This window comes from Limulus polyphemus, unplaced genomic scaffold (assembly GCF_000517525.1).
Source record: "Limulus polyphemus unplaced genomic scaffold, Limulus_polyphemus-2.1.2 Scaffold3016, whole genome shotgun sequence".
Lineage (NCBI taxonomy): Eukaryota > Metazoa > Arthropoda > Merostomata > Xiphosura > Limulidae > Limulus > Limulus polyphemus.
Window position 1 is genome coordinate 19,280 of NW_013668626.1, and position 21,431 is coordinate 40,710.

Consider the following 21,431-nt stretch of genomic DNA (forward strand, 5'->3'; position numbering starts at 1 on the left):
ATTACGTCAAGTGTAGTTTGTTCGATGTAACTAATCTCTTCATAGTTAAAAAGAAGTGACATTTATCACTGGCTGGAAATCCGTAGTTGTTAAAAACTATATTATATCTTACGTCGTAAGAATTAACGTTTGTGTTTAACGCCAAGTTCTATAATGTTTGCGTAGTTGTTTGGGTAAAATAGTTTCACGTTGTTAGTGACGTATGCAATAGGGACATTATGTCATTTGCTGGAGCCAGACTTACAGCCAACTTCATAAGAAGCAGCAAATGCTATGCAGAGTTATTCCGAGCGGTATAAAGAAAGTACAGATTACTAGCAAAAATGAAAACCGGAATATTTAGTTTCCCCGGAAGGAGATCTATCAGGACACAAGAACAACGGACCAAAAGCCGGAACTGTCCCGGCAAAACCGGGAAGTCAGGTTACTCTATGTAAACTGTAACACTGCAATTAATAGACAGTTTTTTGACGTTTATAGTCCAGCGAAATTACATACCGTCAGTCTAATGGCTAAATTGCACTAAAAGACTTACATTCCCTCCCATAACCTAAAAACTTAAACTTATTTCACTTGTTATTAGTATTATTCTCCAAATACTGTTACAAGCTGCAAAACATATACTCATATTAAGAAGTCTTCCCTTAGAGAGGAAAAATGACAAAAAAAAAAAAGATTTAAATTTAAAAAGGAATAGTCAAATTTCAAACTATTCTTCATCTTTGATCACAGAAGTGCTAAGCATGATTAACACTGAGCACGTGCCGGACTGTGGATCCAAAGTTCCTTGGTTCACGCCCCATTACTGCCAAAAAAAAAAGTCGCAGTCTGCAAGATAGGTTCGAAAGTGCATTATAAGACTGACTATTAAATCCCACTACTCAATTAGAATAGTTCAATAGTAGGTAGTTAGTGGTGTAGACTAGCTGCCTTCCCTCTAATCTGTTATTTCAAAATTAGGAATGGCTAGTGTAGCCTTTGGGTAGCTTTGTGCAAAATTCAACAAACAAACAAGTGCCATTAAACACTCTTCCCTCCTGAATTTGTAAAACAGTCCTGGGTTCAGGGCTGTTCTAATTAATAATGTATTGTTGTATATATTAATAATGTATTATTAGGTGAAAATAAAACCAAGTGGAGTCTTGTTGTTTATATCAGTCTTACCATCTTATATCTTGGTTGTTGAGATAGGTTGATTGATTATTTAGCCAGTTAGATTAGCTTTGTAAATTTTTAGCTTGCGTTTTCATTGAAGTAATAAAGTACAAGAAGTACTGTGTACAAGAAAGGTTTTGCAGGTAAGTAACTGTTTATGTGATATGTAGGTCAGTTGTTTGTGTGGCATTACATCACAATAAGGCTGATGATAATTTTTAACAAATTTGATGAGCTTCTTTGTTAGTGAGTAAACGAACATGTCGGTGCAGTACAAAACGTGTGCGGTCGATTGACTATTAACAGGCTTATTAAGACGTAATGCCACACGAATCTAGGCGCCGATCCTAGGTGGAACGGGTAGTCAGTCCCCCTTCACCATTGGCAGTGAGGAAAGACAGTATATGTACCTGCCCCTCCCCGTTTTTGATATATCTTAAACATAAATGTATATATATTCCAGTTATATGATAATATTTTTGCAAAGGACAAGACACAATCAAACATATCTGTTAAGATTAACGAATAATGTGAAACATCCCTGTTTGTTGGTCACTGTGAAAATGTTATAATTAATGATATTATTTTATACTTAAACGCCTTCCACCTTACAGTGGAGATGGACCCAGATGTACACAACCAACCTATTTTCAGACCACACTTCGCTGACAGAAGGTTTTATATATACAGTAATATATTTTCTATGACTGATAAACATAGCATTTTGATCGAGAATATGCGTTTTGCATGCACAGTCGACTGATATTGGGTAAACGGGTTGATCGTCAGAGGATGTGCGGCACAAAAGGTGTGATGGCAACATTTTATTCTTCTTACTGTAAACCCGTATATATACGCGCAATGAAGTGGGGGGGGGGGGCTTGTTCACTCACTTTAGACGTAAAAATTTATACAAAAAAAATATATATTGGGAAAAGTGATATTTGGATAGCTGAATACTTACCTCTAATCTGAACTATTTTTAAAACAATAAGAAATACACTTTTTCTTATTCGCTTCATAACTATTATAATATAAACGGAAGACATCAAGTATAATAAATAAACAAACTGGTTTTGCACGTGCCCCTATATGACGGATTTGTTAAAAATTATTATCAGTGCGCAATGTCATCTAAAAAACCGCACAGTCTGGCTCACTTGATGATAACGAAAGCGTTTTATTTCTCTGACCACATTCTACAAGTACACTTGCAAGCTGCCAACTTTTAGGAATCTGAGTGAGACTTGAAAAGTAAAGCTTTAGCTCATGGAAAAATGCTATGAGTGCTGAAGGCAGTGGCTTTCTAGGAGCTTGCTCCTCTATAAAATGTTTTATTCAATGAAGCAAAATGATGTAAGCTGCTGCGTTTCCTTGGTAATTGTGATGCTGAATTTGACTTAGATTCAATTCAGCCGGTCAAAGAACCACAATGAATGATAGAAAGTTGCTAATTTGACCCAAATTTGAGATCTTTTTACAAATGCATTTCAGCAGGCCCAGATGCATGGCTTTCACACTCTGTGGTTGAGTGTTGGTAACACTAAACTTGTAAGGATAAGCCTAACTTCACAAACACTAAACAGTTACTTACCTGTAAACTTCTCTAGTACACGGGGTACTTGTATCTTATTACTTCATTGAAAATTCAATGCTCATCTAACTAACTAATTGGTTAAGTAATCAATCAACCTGTCTAAACAATCATCACTTAACTCTGTTTTTATACTTTCAAGTCATTTTCTAAACTTTCAAGAAGATTCCAGACCTTAAGCCACACTCACCACATCGCATCAACATTCCTCTGGCAAAACAACAATACAGACGTCTACGTTAAAAATATAGTACAGTCAACTCCTCATTAACGTCGTCCCCAATTACGTCGTTTTGTTTTTGCATCTTTGAAAAAATATTAAATAAAATTAAAGATTAAAAAGATAGAATTTAAAAACAAAAGGCATTGAAAATTATTTCCGTAAATTCCTTTCGTGGGTTTGCTTTACTGGCGACGCAGGGTTGGCTGCACTGTAATATTATTTACATTTTGGAGTTGGCTTTTTTCATTTGCAGCACCCACACATATTTTGTTATAATTACCCTACATTGCTTGAATTATGACACCGAAACGACAAGCAAGTAGTCCTGCAGGTAATAAGAACAAAAAAGTGACTCTAAATGTAATAACATTAAATAAAAAGCACGAAATTGTGAAACGTTCAGAGGAAGGGCTACGTGCTATTTATGTTGCACGGGACTCGGGGGTTCCTGCAACAACTGTAAAAACAATTTTCAAGAATGCAGAGAAGATAAAGATGTCAGCTCATGCCAATAGGCAATTAGCTTCAAGTGAATTAAGCTATATGAGAAATTGCATCGTAGAAAAATGTAAAGATCAGTAACAGTGTGGTTATCGACCAAAATCAGAATCGTCTGCCATTGAGTCAGGCTCTTATAATTCAGAAAGCAAAAACTTTGTAGAAGGAATTACATGACAGGAAGGTAAAAGCTCAACAACAGGGAACTTTGCTGCAAGTAAGGATTGATTTGACCATTTTTGACGAAGAAATGATCTACAAAACATCAAATTAGCAGGAGAGGCCGCTAATGTCGATCACCTAGCTGCGTTGGAATTTCGAGACAAGTTGAAGGAGATCATAGAAAGTGGCGGATATCCCCAGAATTGGTTTTCAACACAGATGAAACTGGGCTATTTTGGAAATGGGTGCCGTCCTGTACGTTTATTTCTTGTGAGGAGAAGACTGCTCCAAGATTTAAATCCGCAAAAGATTGGCTTACTTGGTGGTAATGCGGCAGGAGACTTTAAATTGAAATCAATGCTAGTGTACCATTCAGAAATGCCGCGGCTACGAAAGGATTCTCTAAGCCACATCTACCGGTTATTTGGCGTTCTAATTGCAAAGTTTGGGTGATAATTGATGTTTTTCAAGATTGGTTCGTCTCCTGCTTTTGCCCAGCAGTGAAGAAATACTGCATTGAAAAAAGGCCTTACTTCTCCTACATAATGCTCCTGGTCACCCGTCTCATTTGGACAACTTGGAGACTTGCAATACGATCCAGACTGTGTTTTTTCTCCGAACGTTTAAAGCGTATTATCTACGTGGTACCTTTCGTCAGCTATTTAATGAGACATCTACCAATGAGAACCTTATAATCAGGGACTTCTGGCGTTCGTATAATATCATTTAGGAAATTGACAACATCGACCATGCTAAATGTATGAACAGAGTTTGGAGGAAGATATGGCCAGAATGCATTTATGACTTCCAGAGTTTTGAAGAAGAAATACCAATAGTCCGTGGAGGAATTGTCAACCTTGCCCACAATGTAGGACTGGATTGAGTGGAAGATGGAACCGTGGAGGAGTTGCTTCAATCGCATGGGGAAGGTCTGTACAATGAAGACTTAAAATAATTAGATCGGCAACTATTTAAGGAAGATGCAACAAAAGATTAGCAAACAGAGGAAGTAAAACGAGTTGTTGAGTTGACATGCAAGAGCATGTCAGAGGCTTTTTGCAAAATTACTGAAGGTCTTGCAATCTTCACCGAGAACGACCCTGGCCGTGAATGGAGCAGTACCTTGAGGAGGCAAGTTGAGGCAGCTCTATCAGGCTATCAGGAATTTTATAAAGAAGCAGGCAAGACAGTCACAACTAACTCAATCTTTTAAGAAGAAGGAAAAGGAAGTAGATGATCCAGTTCCACCTTTTCCGCAATAAACTATTGCCAGCTCAACTTGTTTTTCAATATTGTACAATGGTACGTATTCTTTATTAATTTTTATTATTGTTTTATACTTTGCTTTTTGTCTTATGTAGAATGTTAAATTATACTGCTGGAACACAACTCCAACTTTATACCAAAGGGGAATTGGGTGCCCAATCATGTTGTTTCCAGCAACATCGCAGTTCTCAAGAATGTAACTAGGACGTTAATGGGGGGTCAACTGTATATTATTCATAAGTAACTTAAACCTTCATAAACAAAACATAAGAAATATCCTGTAACAGTTATCAAACTGAAATATTAACATCTGGTAATATCAACCAACCTCAGCCTTAACAATTATCAAACTGAAATATTAACATCTGCTAATATCAACCAACCTCAGTCTTAACAATCATCAAACTGAAATATTAACATCTGCTAATATGAACCAAATTCAGCCTTATTAGTTATAAAACTGAAATATTAACACTTGCTAACATCAACCAAATTCTGCCATAATAGTTATCAAACTGAAATATTAACACCTTCTGATATCAACCAAGTTCAGCTTTAACAGTTACCAAAGTGAAATATTCACATATGTTAATATCAACCAGCCTCAACTATCCAGTTTTTGGGTGCTTTGAAGACAGTTCTACTTATAATTTTTGAATGTTTTAAATTAAAAACTAAAATTATTAGTAATAAGTGTGACTACCCCTAAATAATTTCAAACTTTGGTGTATTGTTTGTTTGTTTGTTTTTTAATTATGCACAAAGCTACACAATGGCTATCTGTGCTCTGCCCACCACGGGTATCGAAACCCGGTTTCTAGCGTTGTAAGTCCGCAGACATACCGCTGTGCCACTGGGGGGCAACTTTGGTGTAAACGATATCAAATAATCACTTGTAATAAAGTTAGTTATACACTAATGTTTGAGCCTATTGCACATCTAAAAAAATTGCATACAAAAGTGTAATTTTACAGTTAAATAGATAAGACTACCATACGGAAAGGCTTATTTCATGACGGCTCTGTATGATTGTTAATTTGGAACACTATTGTGAGAAACATTTCCTGCTCTTAAATCTGTTAAGGCTGAGGTGTTGATATTACCAGATGTTAATATTTCAGTTTGATAATTATTGAGGAACTTTTTAAGATTTAGGGTTGTTCAAGTTTTTGATGTGTTGTCCATCTGGTTTTTCATGAATATTTATTCATCAGTAAGCAGTAATGAAAATGTATTGGTGACATAAAACAAGTTTATAAATTGTTTAATCATTATAGTTGGCCTGTAACTTTTCATAAGCTGATAAATCACTTGAAATTTTCGAAGACCTGTTCTCCTAAGAAGCAGTATTTCTTTAATACATGAGACTTAATCATGTCACAGTCAGTGACTTACAAAGAACATGAAACTGTGTGGGACCATCTCAAAACATTTTCTGTAATGCAGAGGTACCAGTACTCCCACATTGAGTGTGACGCATACATTTGAGCCTATTCTGATGTTCATATGTTTTGTTGAAATTAGTGGCTTTCTATAATGCATTGTGTTTGGTTGACCAGCTGGATCCAGTTCAAATTCAGTATCACATTGCTCCAGGAAACGCACAAGATTGCACCATTTTGCTTCATTGAATAAAAAATGTTCTTGGGGACCATGCCCTCAGACTCCCTAGAAGGCAACTACATTCATCACTTTACCATGTGCTAACATTTTACTTTTTCAAAAGTCTCTCTCTTTGAAGATCCCTAAAAGTTGGCAACCCTGGTAATTTGTCAAATGATCATTATTTTTCTTAACTCTGAGCCATTCCTCTTAAGCGTGCTGAAGGTGTAGAAATCTATTTAGTCACTAGAAGTATATCTCTGCTGTTGAAATATTTCTCCCAAGATAAGTAATGAATAGTCTGTTGTTATTCAGTATGTGAAACTTGTTTTAAAGATATGTTTAAGTGACATCATTACAATAAGAAGTAATGTTGTATACTATATATTATATTCTCTGTGTAGTTGCAAGTTTAAATGTTGTTATTATTTATTTGATTTTGTTATTTTTTACAATTACAATATTTTTTGTCACATACAACCTCCATAGAAATTAATTATATATGAATGAGTTTTTTAAAACAACTATGTATAGTTGTTTTTGATTAATTATCAAAACCTTGAATAAATAAACTAAAAAGGCTTATTGTTTACCCAGGCATTATACCTATTTTTGAAATAGTGTATCTTTGTTTTAAAATGTGATCAACTAAAGGCAGTTTTGATAATTTGAATATTTGTATGTTTACTGCTGATAGATTGATACCAGTAATATATCCCTATTGATTTTCTAACTTCAAAGGCTTGATTTTTCCATAAAATAGCACACAAAATTAATGTGTTAGGTTAAGTGACTCTAAGCCATCCATGCTTAAAATATAAAGCTGATAAAGTTTTAAATAAATGTGCAGATATTAAATATCCATGAACTCCCAACTGCTGAATGTGATAAAATGCACACATAATGAGTATCGTGGGTTATTTTGGGTTCTTTCAGTTAATGCTAAAGCACATGACTTGATAATTATTGAGATTACATACTTGTTGCTACAACAATGTTAAGGTAATTAGGAAAGATCTGATGTTTTGGTCTCATTTGTTTCTCTTGCATAACATCTGTGTTTGGTAAAAAAATCACATATAAAGGGAGTAGAAACATTTTATCATTTGTGTTCATTGGAATTAAAGTAGGTAATCATTCGATATGAGTAATATTTATATTGTAGATATATTTTTATCAGTTAAGCTCAGTTGTTAGTTGAGATGGTAGTTAGCTTAATTAAAAGTTAATTATGCATTTGCAATCTTTAAGTCTGTTGTCTGTTATAGTTATTGATAAAATGAAAGAGTAGATATATTTCATTTTGGATTAACCTTCCAATGTTTGAAGTATTTAAATATCAGGTAATACACCATAGTGGTGATCTTAGATATTGTTATGAACTCTATTTGAAGATATTTTTTTCTCTTCATAACCTTAAACTTTTCTCTAAAGTTTCATAACATAAAATTATACTTATCATTTTAGTTAAATTTAGATGTTGAATAATTTCTGTTTTGTTTTCAGGATGAAGAGGAGGAAATTAAGCTTGAAATAAATGTTCTCAAAAAAGTAAGAAAGTAATCTAATTAGATGAACTGAGAGTAGTGGTATAGTTGATAAATATACACCACACAATGTCATGTAAGTTATGTAGAAAAATGATTAAGTTAAGAAAAAACAGTACTTTTTAGACACACAGCTTAATGCATCCCATAAATAAGGTAAAAGTAATTACATGAAACTATAAAGAAAACAGTACCCATGGTATACAACACACATTCTACATATGCTGTATGCAATTAGGGAGGAACTAAATGTCAGCATTACTTGAGAGAAACATATTTCAGAATGTTTGCCATTACATAAAACCAGTATTTCCACAATAGTTTATTTTCTGAAACATTTTTATTTTTAAAATTATACTTATGCAGCAAAAAAAATTTTATTCTATCATGAAGGTATTAATTTTCTGTATACTTTTGTGATTTGGTTGTGATATTAACTGTGTACATGTATTATTTGTAACATATTTCATAAACTGTACTGGTTTAATTGTGACTATAACTATCATCTTGTATTTCTAATAATTTCACTTAAGTTCTGCATATAGTTTATTATGTCTGTATATTGTCTGGATTGTTTTGGCATTAACTTAGTATGTTTTTTTTTTATAAACCTTCATTTTCTCATCATATTATCTACCAGTTTTCCTGATTTAATTGTGACTTTAACTGTATACCTGTAATTTCTCTTGACATACCTAATTCACAGCCCTTACTTTAACTATTTTTCTAGAGATGCTCAGAAAAAGCATAAATAAACAAGAGGCAGTATGCTCCAGCAGTTAAATTGCACAATCTGTCTGGGTGATAAATTATCAACTGTAAGAAAGCATGGCTTGTTAAGTGTGTTTGCCCTCTCTTTCCAAGAAGAAGAGTCTAACTGCTAGAATGAAAAGAAGCAAAATATTAATGACAAGAGAGGGAAGCATACCCAGAGCTAACCATGCATATCTCCTGTATCAGCTTAAGTGGTCATTCAATGTGTATACTGTAGCAAAGAGAGAGATGATGTTAGAAAGTGCCTATAAATAGTATAGTTTACTCTGGACTGTAGTGATTCTTGAACCTGAGCCAGGAAAATGAACTTTTTTGTGTCTGACTAAACAGAACTGTAGTTTATTAAGAATAGAGATATCAAGAAACACTGTTTCTATAACTCAGAATTGCTGAAAACAATGTAGAAAATACAATCTCTAAAGGTCTGCTTGTCCAGTTATTCTGTGTATTTTACATTCTACTTTCTTCATATCTTTAAAAACATTATTGTTATGTCCTTTTGTAATGACATCAACTGTTAACACTGCAGAAAGTAAGAAGTGACACTAAAGCAGGACTAGAACTCAGAACTTTTGCTGTATGAATCACCAAGAAACAAAAGCCTAGACGTTTTTAATCTTAATTAATGTGCTACATAAAATGTATTTTATGAATAAAACAGTATTGGAACAAAAAAATTTAGAAATAATAAAATTTTTTACAATGAAGTTTTTTATATTTTTATTGTATGCTGTTGCTAATCTTGGGTCTGTATAGGAACTTCTATAATATTATTATTCAATATCCCTCATTACTTATACATATCTGGAAAAAATATGATTGAAACAGCATTAACTTCCTTCCTATTTATATAATTTTAGAAAACTTGAGATATAATTGAAGGCTGATTTTTCTTGTATTTCAGTACTCTCATCACAGAAACATAGCAACATATTATGGTGCTTTTATTCAGAAAAGTCCACCTGGAAAAGATGATAAACTGTGGGTTAGTTGATACATGTTGTACTTTTGTTTTATGCATGTTTTAACACTCCTATATTAGATTATTGTCTTAAATGTGTCTATAATGATGATAATTTCTCAAAGCCTAAAATACCAGCTGCTTTTTTGTAATTCAAGTAGGTTAAAATCTATATATATCAATGCTGCTACTGGTCCTGTAATATATAGAATTTATTTTTGTCCTATAATTATTTTAAAGAGTTATTGACATATAGTAAAATGTAATGTTAGTGTCCAGTGACTTTATATTAATTATATAATAACATAATATTTATGGTGGTTCTTATATGACTGAATGATGATTATCGCCATCAACATAATAATGCATAATAAATACTAATATACTACCCATTGATGTAAACGGAGTGGATAATGTTTATTACGTGTTACAAAGCATGTTTTTTTTGTTGAATATGCACATGCACAGTGAATTTAGGTATTTTTGCTTAAAAGTAATCGAGACTAACACTACTGTTCCATTTTGCCATCTTCTTAGATGTTAATTTTTCAACAGTTTACAAATAAACATACTAATTTTAATTTACTCAAGAACTAATGAAAAAATGAAAGAAAAATCTCCCAGTACCTAGTTATATTTGTGATTATCTGTTGAGGAGAAGGGTTATTTCTAATACTAAAAAAAATTGTTGGTCCTAGCCATTTCAAAAGCCTTAGTAAAATATATTTTATTTTCAATGCTTCCATCAACCATTTTTTTTACCTGGAATGTTCTAGGTAAAATGTCCTATATTTCATTTGCAGAGGTGAGTAGGAACACTGATATATATATATATATATCACTTATAGAAGTGAGTAAAAAATACTGTCATGTATATATCACTTACAGAGGTGTGTAGAAACACACACACGTTTCAGGTTATTAGGCCCCCAAAACCTAAGAGGATTTACAAAATAGAAAATAAAAACAATTTGACATGTTTTTTCATCCTTGCATTGACTGAATTATATAACAGAAGTTATTAGCTGAAGAAAATATTGCAGAAGAACTATGTGAACATTAATTAAAGGATTTGAATTGTGGCTTATAAATTGAAATTCAGATTGTGAATAATGAAATTACTGTCTGAGTATTTGAATGGAGGAAACCACAGAGGATGTGAAGAGGAACTTGGTTTTCATATGTGAGTAAAACATTGAAATTTTAATTACACATACATGTAATTGTTTTCAAGAGTTAATGAATATATACCTGTTTGAAAACACTTTTCATTAAGTCATTGTGTAATAAATTTAGAATAAGTATGTATACAGTTTTTTCCTGTAGAATTATAATTTCATTTTTGTATTTTTTATATATTTTTCACTTATTACTATCACATGCATAGATTTTATGCATCACGTAATCTGTGAAATTAAAATAAAATGAGCAGCTTCATCATTATTATGATTTTTATGTAGTTTTTATTACAAGAGATGTTCTTTAACTCAATTATTTTTTTTCCAATAGTTGGTGATGGAATACTGTGGAGCAGGTTCTGTTACAGATCTTGTTAAATGTAAGATTGGGCTTGATTTTGTATTTAAAATAAAAGTTAAATGTTTCTAGAGTACTCCATGTAGTTGGAAAAAGTTATGCAATTAAGAACCCAATTGGGTCAAAATTGAAACATAAAAGAATTTTGGTAAATGTGTTTAGTTCTTTTATCATTAAGTTTATGATTACAATGATAAATTTAAAGTAATTAGTGTTGATAAAAAAAATGATGAATGAAAAACAGCTATAGAGTTAAGAATCATTTAGGGTCAAAATGAAAAACATAAAATGAGTGAAAAAATTGAGCTTAGATACTTCACCACTACAATCATCATTAGAATGATAAATGTAAAGGGATAAACATGGATTAAAAAATACCAAAAACATTATAATCAGTTATAAAATATAACAGTTTGGTACAAGTGAAATTTTTCAAAAGTCTGTAAGAAGACTAAACATATAACACAGAGGTTTTTACTTTTAAAATGTATAAACTAATTGTGATGAAACAAATTGGACACAGATGTTTGAACAGATCCTCCAAAAACTTAATCTAAGAAAAAAACAATTTGTTTTTAAAATTCCTGTTAAAATAATAACATTTCTTTGCCTCTCTTCATTATAGAACTACTCTGACAATGACATTTATTTCTAGTATTAAAATTTATTTTACACACCAATAGGCACTACATAAATTATATAACTCGTACATTTACAAAATGTGATGTATGCATAAATATCCATACTTTAAGACTCTTTGAACCTTTTCTAAATTATGTTTACAACTTTTTTTGGCCTGGCATGGTCTGGTGGTCCTTAGAATAAGGTTTTGAATGATTGTTTTAAATATATTTTCAGAAATGTCTTAAAAACATAAAGGTAATACTTGTGATCAAAAAGTGGCTTTCCTTTACACCTTCATCATCACATTGAATGATATTTACTGTAATATACTTAAGCAGCCAGTTTTATTGATAGATTTTTGTAACAGCTTAGTTGTTCATTGTTGACCTTTTTTTATTCAGCAACTAAAGGGCAGTCTCTCAAAGAAGAGTGGATAGCTTATATCTGTAGGGAGATTCTTCGGGTAAGTACTATAATGATTTAAGTGGTATTAATGTAAATAGTATGATTGGCTTCTTTTTTATAGAAAAGACTGTGAGAATATTAGAAAATGAACAAAATAGTTGTAAATAAAACAATTAAAAGTTGCATTGCTTTAAATATCTGCATACATAGCACTTTCTGTGTAGTTTAATAACTGATACTGTGAGTCTAGGAAACGCTAGTTAAAATATGTATATTTAACCCTCCTCAGGTAAACTGAATTGAACCAAACGAATAAGGATTTTAAGCATGAGTTTCTCTATAGTAGAACATTTAAATCAAACTAACAGGTGTTATTGTTCAGCTTATGATTTAATATCATATCTTGATTGTGATATCCTGTGATATCTTGGTTGTCAGTTGTAACTGTTTAGTATAGATGTATTTGTCATTGCTCTTTATAAACGTGCACTGTTTCTCAGTTATATATTTTGAGTTTATCATAATCATTTAATCCTATTAACATCTTTAACAGTATTTGTTATATATGCAAAAAAATATGCATTTTAAAACTAAAAAAAAGCATCTCCCATTTGAAGAAGAATAAAACTTTAATATAAATTAAAGGTATTTGTTATAATATACTATTAAAATGTATTTTCTGTTCAGTGAAAATTAGTAGAATTAACTGAAGAGTTTATAATTATGCAACACTAACCAAAATATTATTTTATGTTTTAGGGTTTAAGTCACCTTCATGCAAACAAAATTATTCATAGAGACATAAAAGGTCAAAATGTTCTTCTCACAGATAATGCAGAAGTAAAACTAGGTGAGTGTTTATGAATAGAGTAGTTTGTGATAAGAAGTTTGTGGAATTAGTGAATTAGATTACATATTATGGCTTCTAGAATTTTTCCTAAAATGTAATATGAAAACACTTAGATTTTAGGTATTACTGTGTATTTAATTTTGGGTTTGTAAATGTCATGTAGAATGAGAATAAATTACTGTATTGTGTTTTTGACACACATAAAAGATATATTTTCCAAGTACAGTAACTTTCAAGTGAACATTGTTTCAGTATGTTTTGTTTAACAGCTGGAAATATATTAAAAGATACCTATATTTTCTTTCAGTTGATTTTGGAGTGAGTGCCCAATTGGATAGAACAATAGGGAGAAGAAACACTTTTATTGGGACACCATATTGGTAATTTTTTTCAATGCATAAATTAAAAGTGTTCCTCATTAAAGATATTAGTTTAAAGTATTTCTTCATTGTATTTCAAGGCTAAATAGTTGCTAGATTTGACATTCCTCTGATGCGTACTATGATCTTATTGTATCTTGTCAAACCAGATCTGGCAGATTTTGTGATGTGAAATATGATCATATTGGATCCTGTCAAGTTATATCTGGTGACCTATAATGTAATTGTATCTTGTCAAACCAGATCTAATATTTCTGTGATGCATAATACGATCATACTGGATCCTGTAAAGCCAAATCTGGCATTTCTGTAGTGGACAGTATGACCATGTTAAATTCTGTTAAGCCAGATCTAGCATTCTTGCAATGCATAATATAATCATACTTGATCCTGTAAAGCCAGGTGTGTCATTTCTGTGATTCAAAATATGATCATAGTAGATACTATCAAGGCAAATCTGAAATTCCTAGGGTAAGTGATGTTACCATTGGTCCTAATATATTATTCCATATTAAATCATATCGAGCTTGTTAACATTGATAAATCATAGCTTAAGCAACTAAAATCCATAATAATTATTTTTATACTTATTTTAAAACTTAAAGTTTATATAAAAAATTGCCTCTGCCTGAATAATGTTGTGATTTACTTGCATTCATCATACTTACTTGATATTAAACACACATAAACGTTAATGCTCTAAAAGTCATTGAAAGTCGTGCCAATAGTCACAGTTCCAGTCTTTTGTAGCTGTATGCAGTTTTGAAATCTTAAGTTAAAATGGGAAACTATGAAAGGACAAAATTTAACATCAAATTTTAAATGAAAAAGCTACTAGTTGAAAGTTGAACCTATTTGTACTTTGAGTATGATGACCATTCTACATTATTTGTACTATGAGTATGATCACCATACTATGTTATGATAGATACATAGGAAGTCTATCCACAAACTTAACTTAAAAATTATGTTAGGATTGATGAAAGTAAAAATCTTTAGTTTTTTCATAGTCTTTAGGACCATGTTTATTTTATCAATATACTAATGCAAAAACTTGCATTGTACTCTAAGAAAAATCAAAATTCCTCTTAAAAAAAGATACAAGTTTTTTCTAAATACTATATACTTTTGATTTTCTTAAAAAGAATATTATTCTAAAAAAATATATTTGTTCTTACTTTTTTGGCCTGAGGTCTTCTGTATTTTAATGACTTTTGCTAGAAATTCAGCTAATTTGAAATATAATACCCCATTATCATTCTCCAGCATGTTACTTCTTTGTGTATCCAGTTGTATTATACAGCTTAATGCACTTAAGATAAAGAAGTAGAAAAAATAATGCCATTAAAAGTGTTAGTATTTGGAACTTTTAAACAGGCTGAGTCAAAAGTCTTGATTTTTCCTATTATTGTGAAGTAGGTGTAGAATATTGAAAATCTGTTGAAATAAGTTGTTTAGGCATATTGGGGGCCACTTGTTACCTGACATGACGTCATGATGTAAAGTTCATCCATATTCATAAATTTTCATAATTTTATAACTTTGTATCAAAGTGGAATATTTTCAATTAAAAAAAAAGTATAAAAAATTCTGCAAAACTCATGAAGAAAGCATTGTTTCTGAGGTAATGTTCTGAACTACAATTTTTGTGCTGATACATATTACCTCAGACTAATAGTTTCAGAGATAGAATTTGACTGATCTAGTCAAACTAATTTTTGTAGCTGCCATTTTCTCATAATTTAAAAACAGTATTGAAAACTGCAGCAATTAAACAAATACTTGAAATTCAATAATGCCCTATTAAGCCCATCATATTTAAGTACAAGTGAAACTTTAAGTTTGAAAATTGGAAATATTATTGATGTAGTTAAATGCTGGATTTTATAAAGTCTGATGTTGTTTTTTTTGTTATTCTTCATCTAAATCATTATATTCTATAGCTGTTTGACACTTGGTAACTCAAACAACAAAGTGTGCAGTATGTTTAGTTCAAAAATCATGAGTCTTTTGTCTAAAATAACTTTGATGTTTCATTTTAATGTAATCGAAAATTTGTAAAAGTCTCATGAGAATATCTGTATCACTACATGTAATCTTTTTTTAAAAGCAAATATATAGATGTTATATAGATTTATGAAAATAATAACCCTTTTTTTAATTTTCCTAATTTCTAAATACACATTTACTCTCAGAAACAGAAAACTTTTTAATCAACTTATGAAATACTTTGTGCTACCTACAAATGATATTAAGATAAACAGCATTTTTCAGCACAAATTAAGTAAAATACACAAGTTAATTAAAAATCATCTTACAAAAATGTACAGTATATTACCTGACTAGTTTTGATGCACCATGTACATAATTTTCAAGGTTATATATATTTTTTTTTGTAGGATGGCACCAGAGGTTATAGCTTGTGATGAAAACCCTGATGCCACATATGACAACCGAGTGAGGTTTATTTAAGTAGAATAATGTAACAAATAGTGCAAATAAATAGTATAGTTTTAAATAATATAAATAAAATTTATGTCATCCATTTTGTGCTTCCTAATTAACTTTTAATATTTGAAAAATTATGCTTGAAATACTTAATAATGTCTAATAAATGTTTGCCATTTTGTTTTCCATTGTTTTTTTTTGTGTGTAAAATGTTAAATTTTAGACCTGTCATGAGTACAAAAGTTAACTTTCTTTTGAGTGGTGAAAACTGTAGTTCATTCTCCTAGTGTTGAATACAGTTTTTTGAAGTGAAGATGATTATCTTTAAGCTGGTTCATGATAAACAAAAATAAAAGAGAGAAAATGAAAAATGTAGTTATCTTGCAGTCTTTAATCATTAAATTGAAATGTGTTTCTTAACTTTAGAGCGACCTCTGGTCTTTAGGAATCACTGCTCTTGAAATGGCAGAATCTCAGCCACGTAAGTAATAGAAAAACAAAGTTATGTGATATTTTGAGTCTTTAAATCAATTTTGATGCAAATTGTATTGTGAAGATTTTATTGAAAACATATATGGATTTAAAGTAAAATATATTTTAAAAAATACATAGTTTATCCTATGTTCTGAGTAGCTTGTGTATGTAAATACCAAATCTTCAGAAATGTACAATGCATATTGATAGACATTGTTTCCTTGTTCTAGCCTTGTGTGACATGCATCCAATGCGAGCGTTATTTTTAATTCCACGTAATCCACCTCCACGCTTGAAGTCCAAAAAGTGGTCAAAGAAATTTCAAAGTTTTATTGAGACATTACTTGTGAAGGACTACCAACAGCGACCATACACAGACCAACTCTTAAAGCATCCCTTTATCAGGGACCAACCAACAGAGAGACAAGTGCGTATCCAGCTAAAGGACCACATTGATAGGTACCAAAAGCACAAGAAAGGTAAGATGGAAATATAAGGCTGTATCTTCAGTATCATTTAATATCATGAAACTTGCTTACTAGATAACATTACTCTGCTACTTTTTCCTGGTGTAAGAAAATAATGATCACCAATTTATTCATGTTTTGACTAACACAGTGTTTTAATAAAACAGTTGTTAGTTTTATGTGTAGATCTTAACCTTTATAAGAATGAAACTGATGTGACATAGAAAGGATAAAGTTTCATGTTACTATAGTTTTACTCTGTTTTTCTGGACTTGCATTTTTAAAAGGATGATAATGATGACTGAATAACTGGTAGATTTGTTTATTTCAATAATTAGGTACTGCAAGAGTGGAGATGTAGTCAATCTAAGAAAAACGTTTAGTAGAAAGTCCTCAATAATTTACCCTGTTTATTAATTCTTTAATTCAACAACAGGACCACAATTAAATTAAAAAAATTTGTTTCATAACTTACAGTAGTACCAGAAGGTTCATATAAAAAACATGTAATTGCAAAGGCAAATTTGCATTAAATTTTTAACAGTTGCATAAACACCTTGCTAGTAAACCTTTGAATTAATTTTTAACTAAAGTATATCGCTAGATATAATTGAGTTTATACATGCAGAGTTTTTGCTTATAAACATTCAAAGCTATAGTAAAGTGGATAATGTGACATGCTCAGCTGTTATATTTTTAGACTAAATCCATTTTTACAACCAGCTAGTGACTTTTGTTGAAAGTGCCATTTGTTCATAGTATTGCTCAAATGTAAACTTTCCAGTAACCACAATAAACATTTATTTGCAATTACTTTTACTATAAGATGATATGTATTAAAAACATTTGTAAGGGCATTAAGAAAAATCATATTCCTTTATCATTATTTAACTTTTTTTTTGTTATTAAAACATTAAGTTTTTCAAACTATTTTATGATATGATATGTTGAAAGAGGGAACTTTTAGAGAATACTTTGTTTACTCATAACAGTTACTTTCATATTGTAAAAAATGCACTTCTTTTCATAACTGTTACTAGTGTTCTATAGTGAAGTATAATCTCAAATTATAAAACTGACAGTGTATAATTTATAACTTTAAATTGAACATGACAGCTTTTACTGTTTATTGTATTTCAGTTTGAAGTTATGGTATTTATTATATAAAAATCTCACTGTTATAGTGTTTAGGTAAAATTTATGACAACTTTGTATCTACCTGTCATATTTCAATTCGTTGAATTGAAAATATAGGTACTTATTAAATGAAATTCTTAACCAAGAGATTCTGATAGGTATACAAGATGTGTATGCTTCTTTTTTTAATATAGCAGTATAATTAAATTATTTTAACCCTGTTCATGGCAGTAAACTCACAAACAGGAATGAGCTTCTTTTAGTGATGGGCCAAGAATTTCTTCTCAACACAGACAGGCCAATTATGTTTTAACATAAAGTTGGTTTTAGCTAATCATCTATCTTTGAAACTAAGTATACATGAAGTGTACAAATGTTTGAACTATCAGAAATGAAACTGACTGTCAATGCTAACAGTTTCTTGAGGCTTTAGAAGGAAGAGCATTTTATATAAGAATAACAAACAAGATTCTTTATTGAAAAAATAAATAAGGTAAAACATGAACAATACTTTTCTTGTAATTTTTTCAAAGATTATATATATATCTCATATATTTATGAAACTAATGCTTTTGAATAATTATAACATTGATTTATTTAATTAAATAACAAATCATTGGATTATTTAGTATTTCAGTTTAAAAGCCTTGTATATCATTTTTTAATAAAGTTTGTAACAGTGATAAACTTAAAAGATCAGCATATAAACTTTTTATTGCTTTCAACTGGCATGGAAATTGAAACTGTTCCTAACGTTTTGATTATTATTAGTAAGAATTTTACACTATCTTTTGTGCTAGGAGAATCTCAAGATGTATATCGGTATAGTGGTAGTGAAGGAGAGGAGGAAGACACACCACCCACAGGAGAGTCTAGGTGATATAAATATACTTTTCAATCTGAATCTTTCAGAATGATACATCTCCAGATTTAACATTTAAGGGACTTGTACGATAATCTTTTTTAGCTTTGGTTGTATGCAGTAACATATAACCACAAAGTCCTACTGCACACATCATTATTAGTACTATGAAATCATTTTTACAACATGCAGACACTGAAAACAAGACTGTTTTGGACCTTTACTCATTGCATTAGTAATGTTAGCAAGTTTCTATAAATGTGCAACAGTTGAATCACCAACAGTAGTTACCAGTGTCAATAAACATCATAAAGTCACTTTTAACAAAAGCTTAAACTCACTCTGTGAACATTAAAATTGTTTGTGGCTAAACAACATATTCATCAAAACATTTATCAAATTGGCTGTTTTGAAACTTCTATTATTTAATGATTATATGTTTCACATGAAGTATTGCTTTATCAAATACACCACGAATAGAATTGGGTAAAGTATCATGTGTTTTTCCATTGATTGTATTATAAAATCTTGCATTATTAGTACTGGGCTTTAACAAGATTTGACTTCACTAATAAGATTTGTTATTGATTTTCATTGAATGTTTACAGTGTATAGTATATCACATATTTTTTGTTGTCTTAAAGTTTCTGCTTACAATGAAATTTGAGAGATGAGGCTCAAGCTCACCTAAGCCTGTTTTTTATGTTCAACAAATTGTGCTACAAAATTGTTGTAAATTTTTTTTTATGTGTGCAAAAATCTTAAATATAGTATATAGGGAAATAGTGGAATAAGATGAAATGTTTTAATTATTTGCAAAAAATATTTAGTGAAGTAGTAAATAGTACCTTCTTTTTCCAGTTCAGTTAATCCTATTCAGCGTGACTCAACCTTGAGAAGAAACTTTCAGCAGCTTCAGGAGGGGCACACACTACCTTCCAGTGAAAAACCAGGCTCTAGTAATCTACCTTCTCTGGGGGGTCCACTCGAGATACCAGGACCTCCTGGGAAGCCTCCAGTACCTCCTCAAAGGCTGATTGGTGAGGAACTAGAGATAAAACCATTACACCTTTACAAAAACATACTTTATATATATTATATGTATAGTATTTTCATCAAACTCTAGAAGCATGTTTTTACTGGATTTTCTATCAAAATCATAATGTATTTGGTTACTTACACAGAGATTGTTGACCTTTAAAAGTCTTAAATAAATTTCACAAACACAGATTTCTAAGGGAGCGTTAGCTGTTTAGTAAATGCACAGAAATTTTGATATATAATAAGTAGTAGTAGAGTAAATAGAAAGAAGCTTTATTCATAGAAACAGAAAAAAGCTTTATAGCCTATTTATGTATAATTCAAGCAGAAGGAAGTTTTATAATGTATTTGTATATATAATAAACAGAAGAAAGATTTAGGATGTATTTCTGTATAGTAAGCAGAAGGAAGCTTTTTGATGTATTTATGTATAATAAGCAAAATGAAGCTTTGTATAGCAAGCGGAATAGTCCTTTATGTTCATATCCAACATGATGGAGCTTTAAAGGTATATCAAACAAAGGAAGCTTTAGAAGTAAAGGTAAAGATAATTTTAATGTATGCTAAGCAGGAGGAAGTTTTGATGTAGAATTCAAGAATGGTACTTTAGTTAGAGATACAGCAAATTAAAGGTGCTTTAGAAGCTGGGGAGACAGGCATTGTGATGGAGGCCTGGGGTGAATATAAAACTGTCCTGAGAAGTGGTTAGTACAAAATATCGGGAATATTCATGACTAATGTTATCTAAATGCATTTTAAAGATTGTTTGAAATACCAGTTTCCTGCTTAAATGGAATTGCTAAAAATAGGTTTTGCCTATCTTGCCAAACATAGATGATTACTTTTATACCATAAAAAAATATAAACAATAAAAATGTTCTAATACATAATATTATTAATTCTGTTTGCAATACAACAGTGAGCAATTTTCAAAAAGAAAAGATAGATACTTTCGTATGATTAAGGACATGTGAAACTACAGAATAGAGAGATTTGAGAGTAGTTTACTTTAATAGTTGTTATAGTGTGAATGCCTTTTGATGCCAAAGCAAACAAATAACAAATATAAATTGATAGTTTACTTTTTTTGTTTTTGAGATTCACTATAATTTGCCATTTTATTTCCTTTAACATAAAAGTCTATAAATGGTCTTAAGAATGAGATTGTCAGATAATTAGCACACTAAAAATCATTATTGGATTGAAAACAAAACTGTCAAGTTCAGAAGCTGTTTATTGTGTTGAAAACAAAGTGGTCAAATTCAAAAGCTGTTACTTGACACATCAGTCGCCAATAATAAATAATTAAGCCATGGGGCTATTTCTTTTCTGTCTAGTCTATATTCAGTAGACTTACCATGAACTGGTAGAAACAATAGTTTACTTCTAATGCTTAATTTCTTGATAACCAGTGCATGAAAAAGC

General features: G+C 30.8%; 1 protein-coding gene across 3 annotated transcripts in view; it reads left to right on the forward strand.

The window, feature by feature from the left end:
* The window catches only part of LOC106468464 (mitogen-activated protein kinase kinase kinase kinase 4-like), a 69,897-nt gene that overhangs the window by 3,627 nt on the left and 44,839 nt on the right, over window positions 1–21,431 (forward strand). For 2 of the 3 annotated variants that reach the window (XM_022396796.1, XM_022396798.1), the window contains exons 2-12: window positions 8,007–8,051; window positions 9,726–9,806; window positions 11,292–11,340; window positions 12,344–12,405; window positions 13,107–13,197; window positions 13,505–13,577; window positions 15,977–16,034; window positions 16,452–16,506; window positions 16,730–16,978; window positions 18,904–18,979; window positions 19,827–20,005. In XM_022396796.1, coding sequence (XP_022252504.1) covers window positions 8,007–8,051; window positions 9,726–9,806; window positions 11,292–11,340; window positions 12,344–12,405; window positions 13,107–13,197; window positions 13,505–13,577; window positions 15,977–16,034; window positions 16,452–16,506; window positions 16,730–16,978; window positions 18,904–18,979; window positions 19,827–20,005 — 1,018 coding nt within the window. Of the gene's footprint in view, window positions 1–8,006; window positions 8,052–9,725; window positions 9,807–11,291; window positions 11,341–12,343; window positions 12,406–13,106; window positions 13,198–13,504; window positions 13,578–15,953; window positions 16,035–16,451; window positions 16,507–16,729; window positions 16,979–18,903; window positions 18,980–19,826; window positions 20,006–21,431 lie in introns of those variants that run through there. The other variant, XM_022396799.1, reaches the window with a different exon arrangement.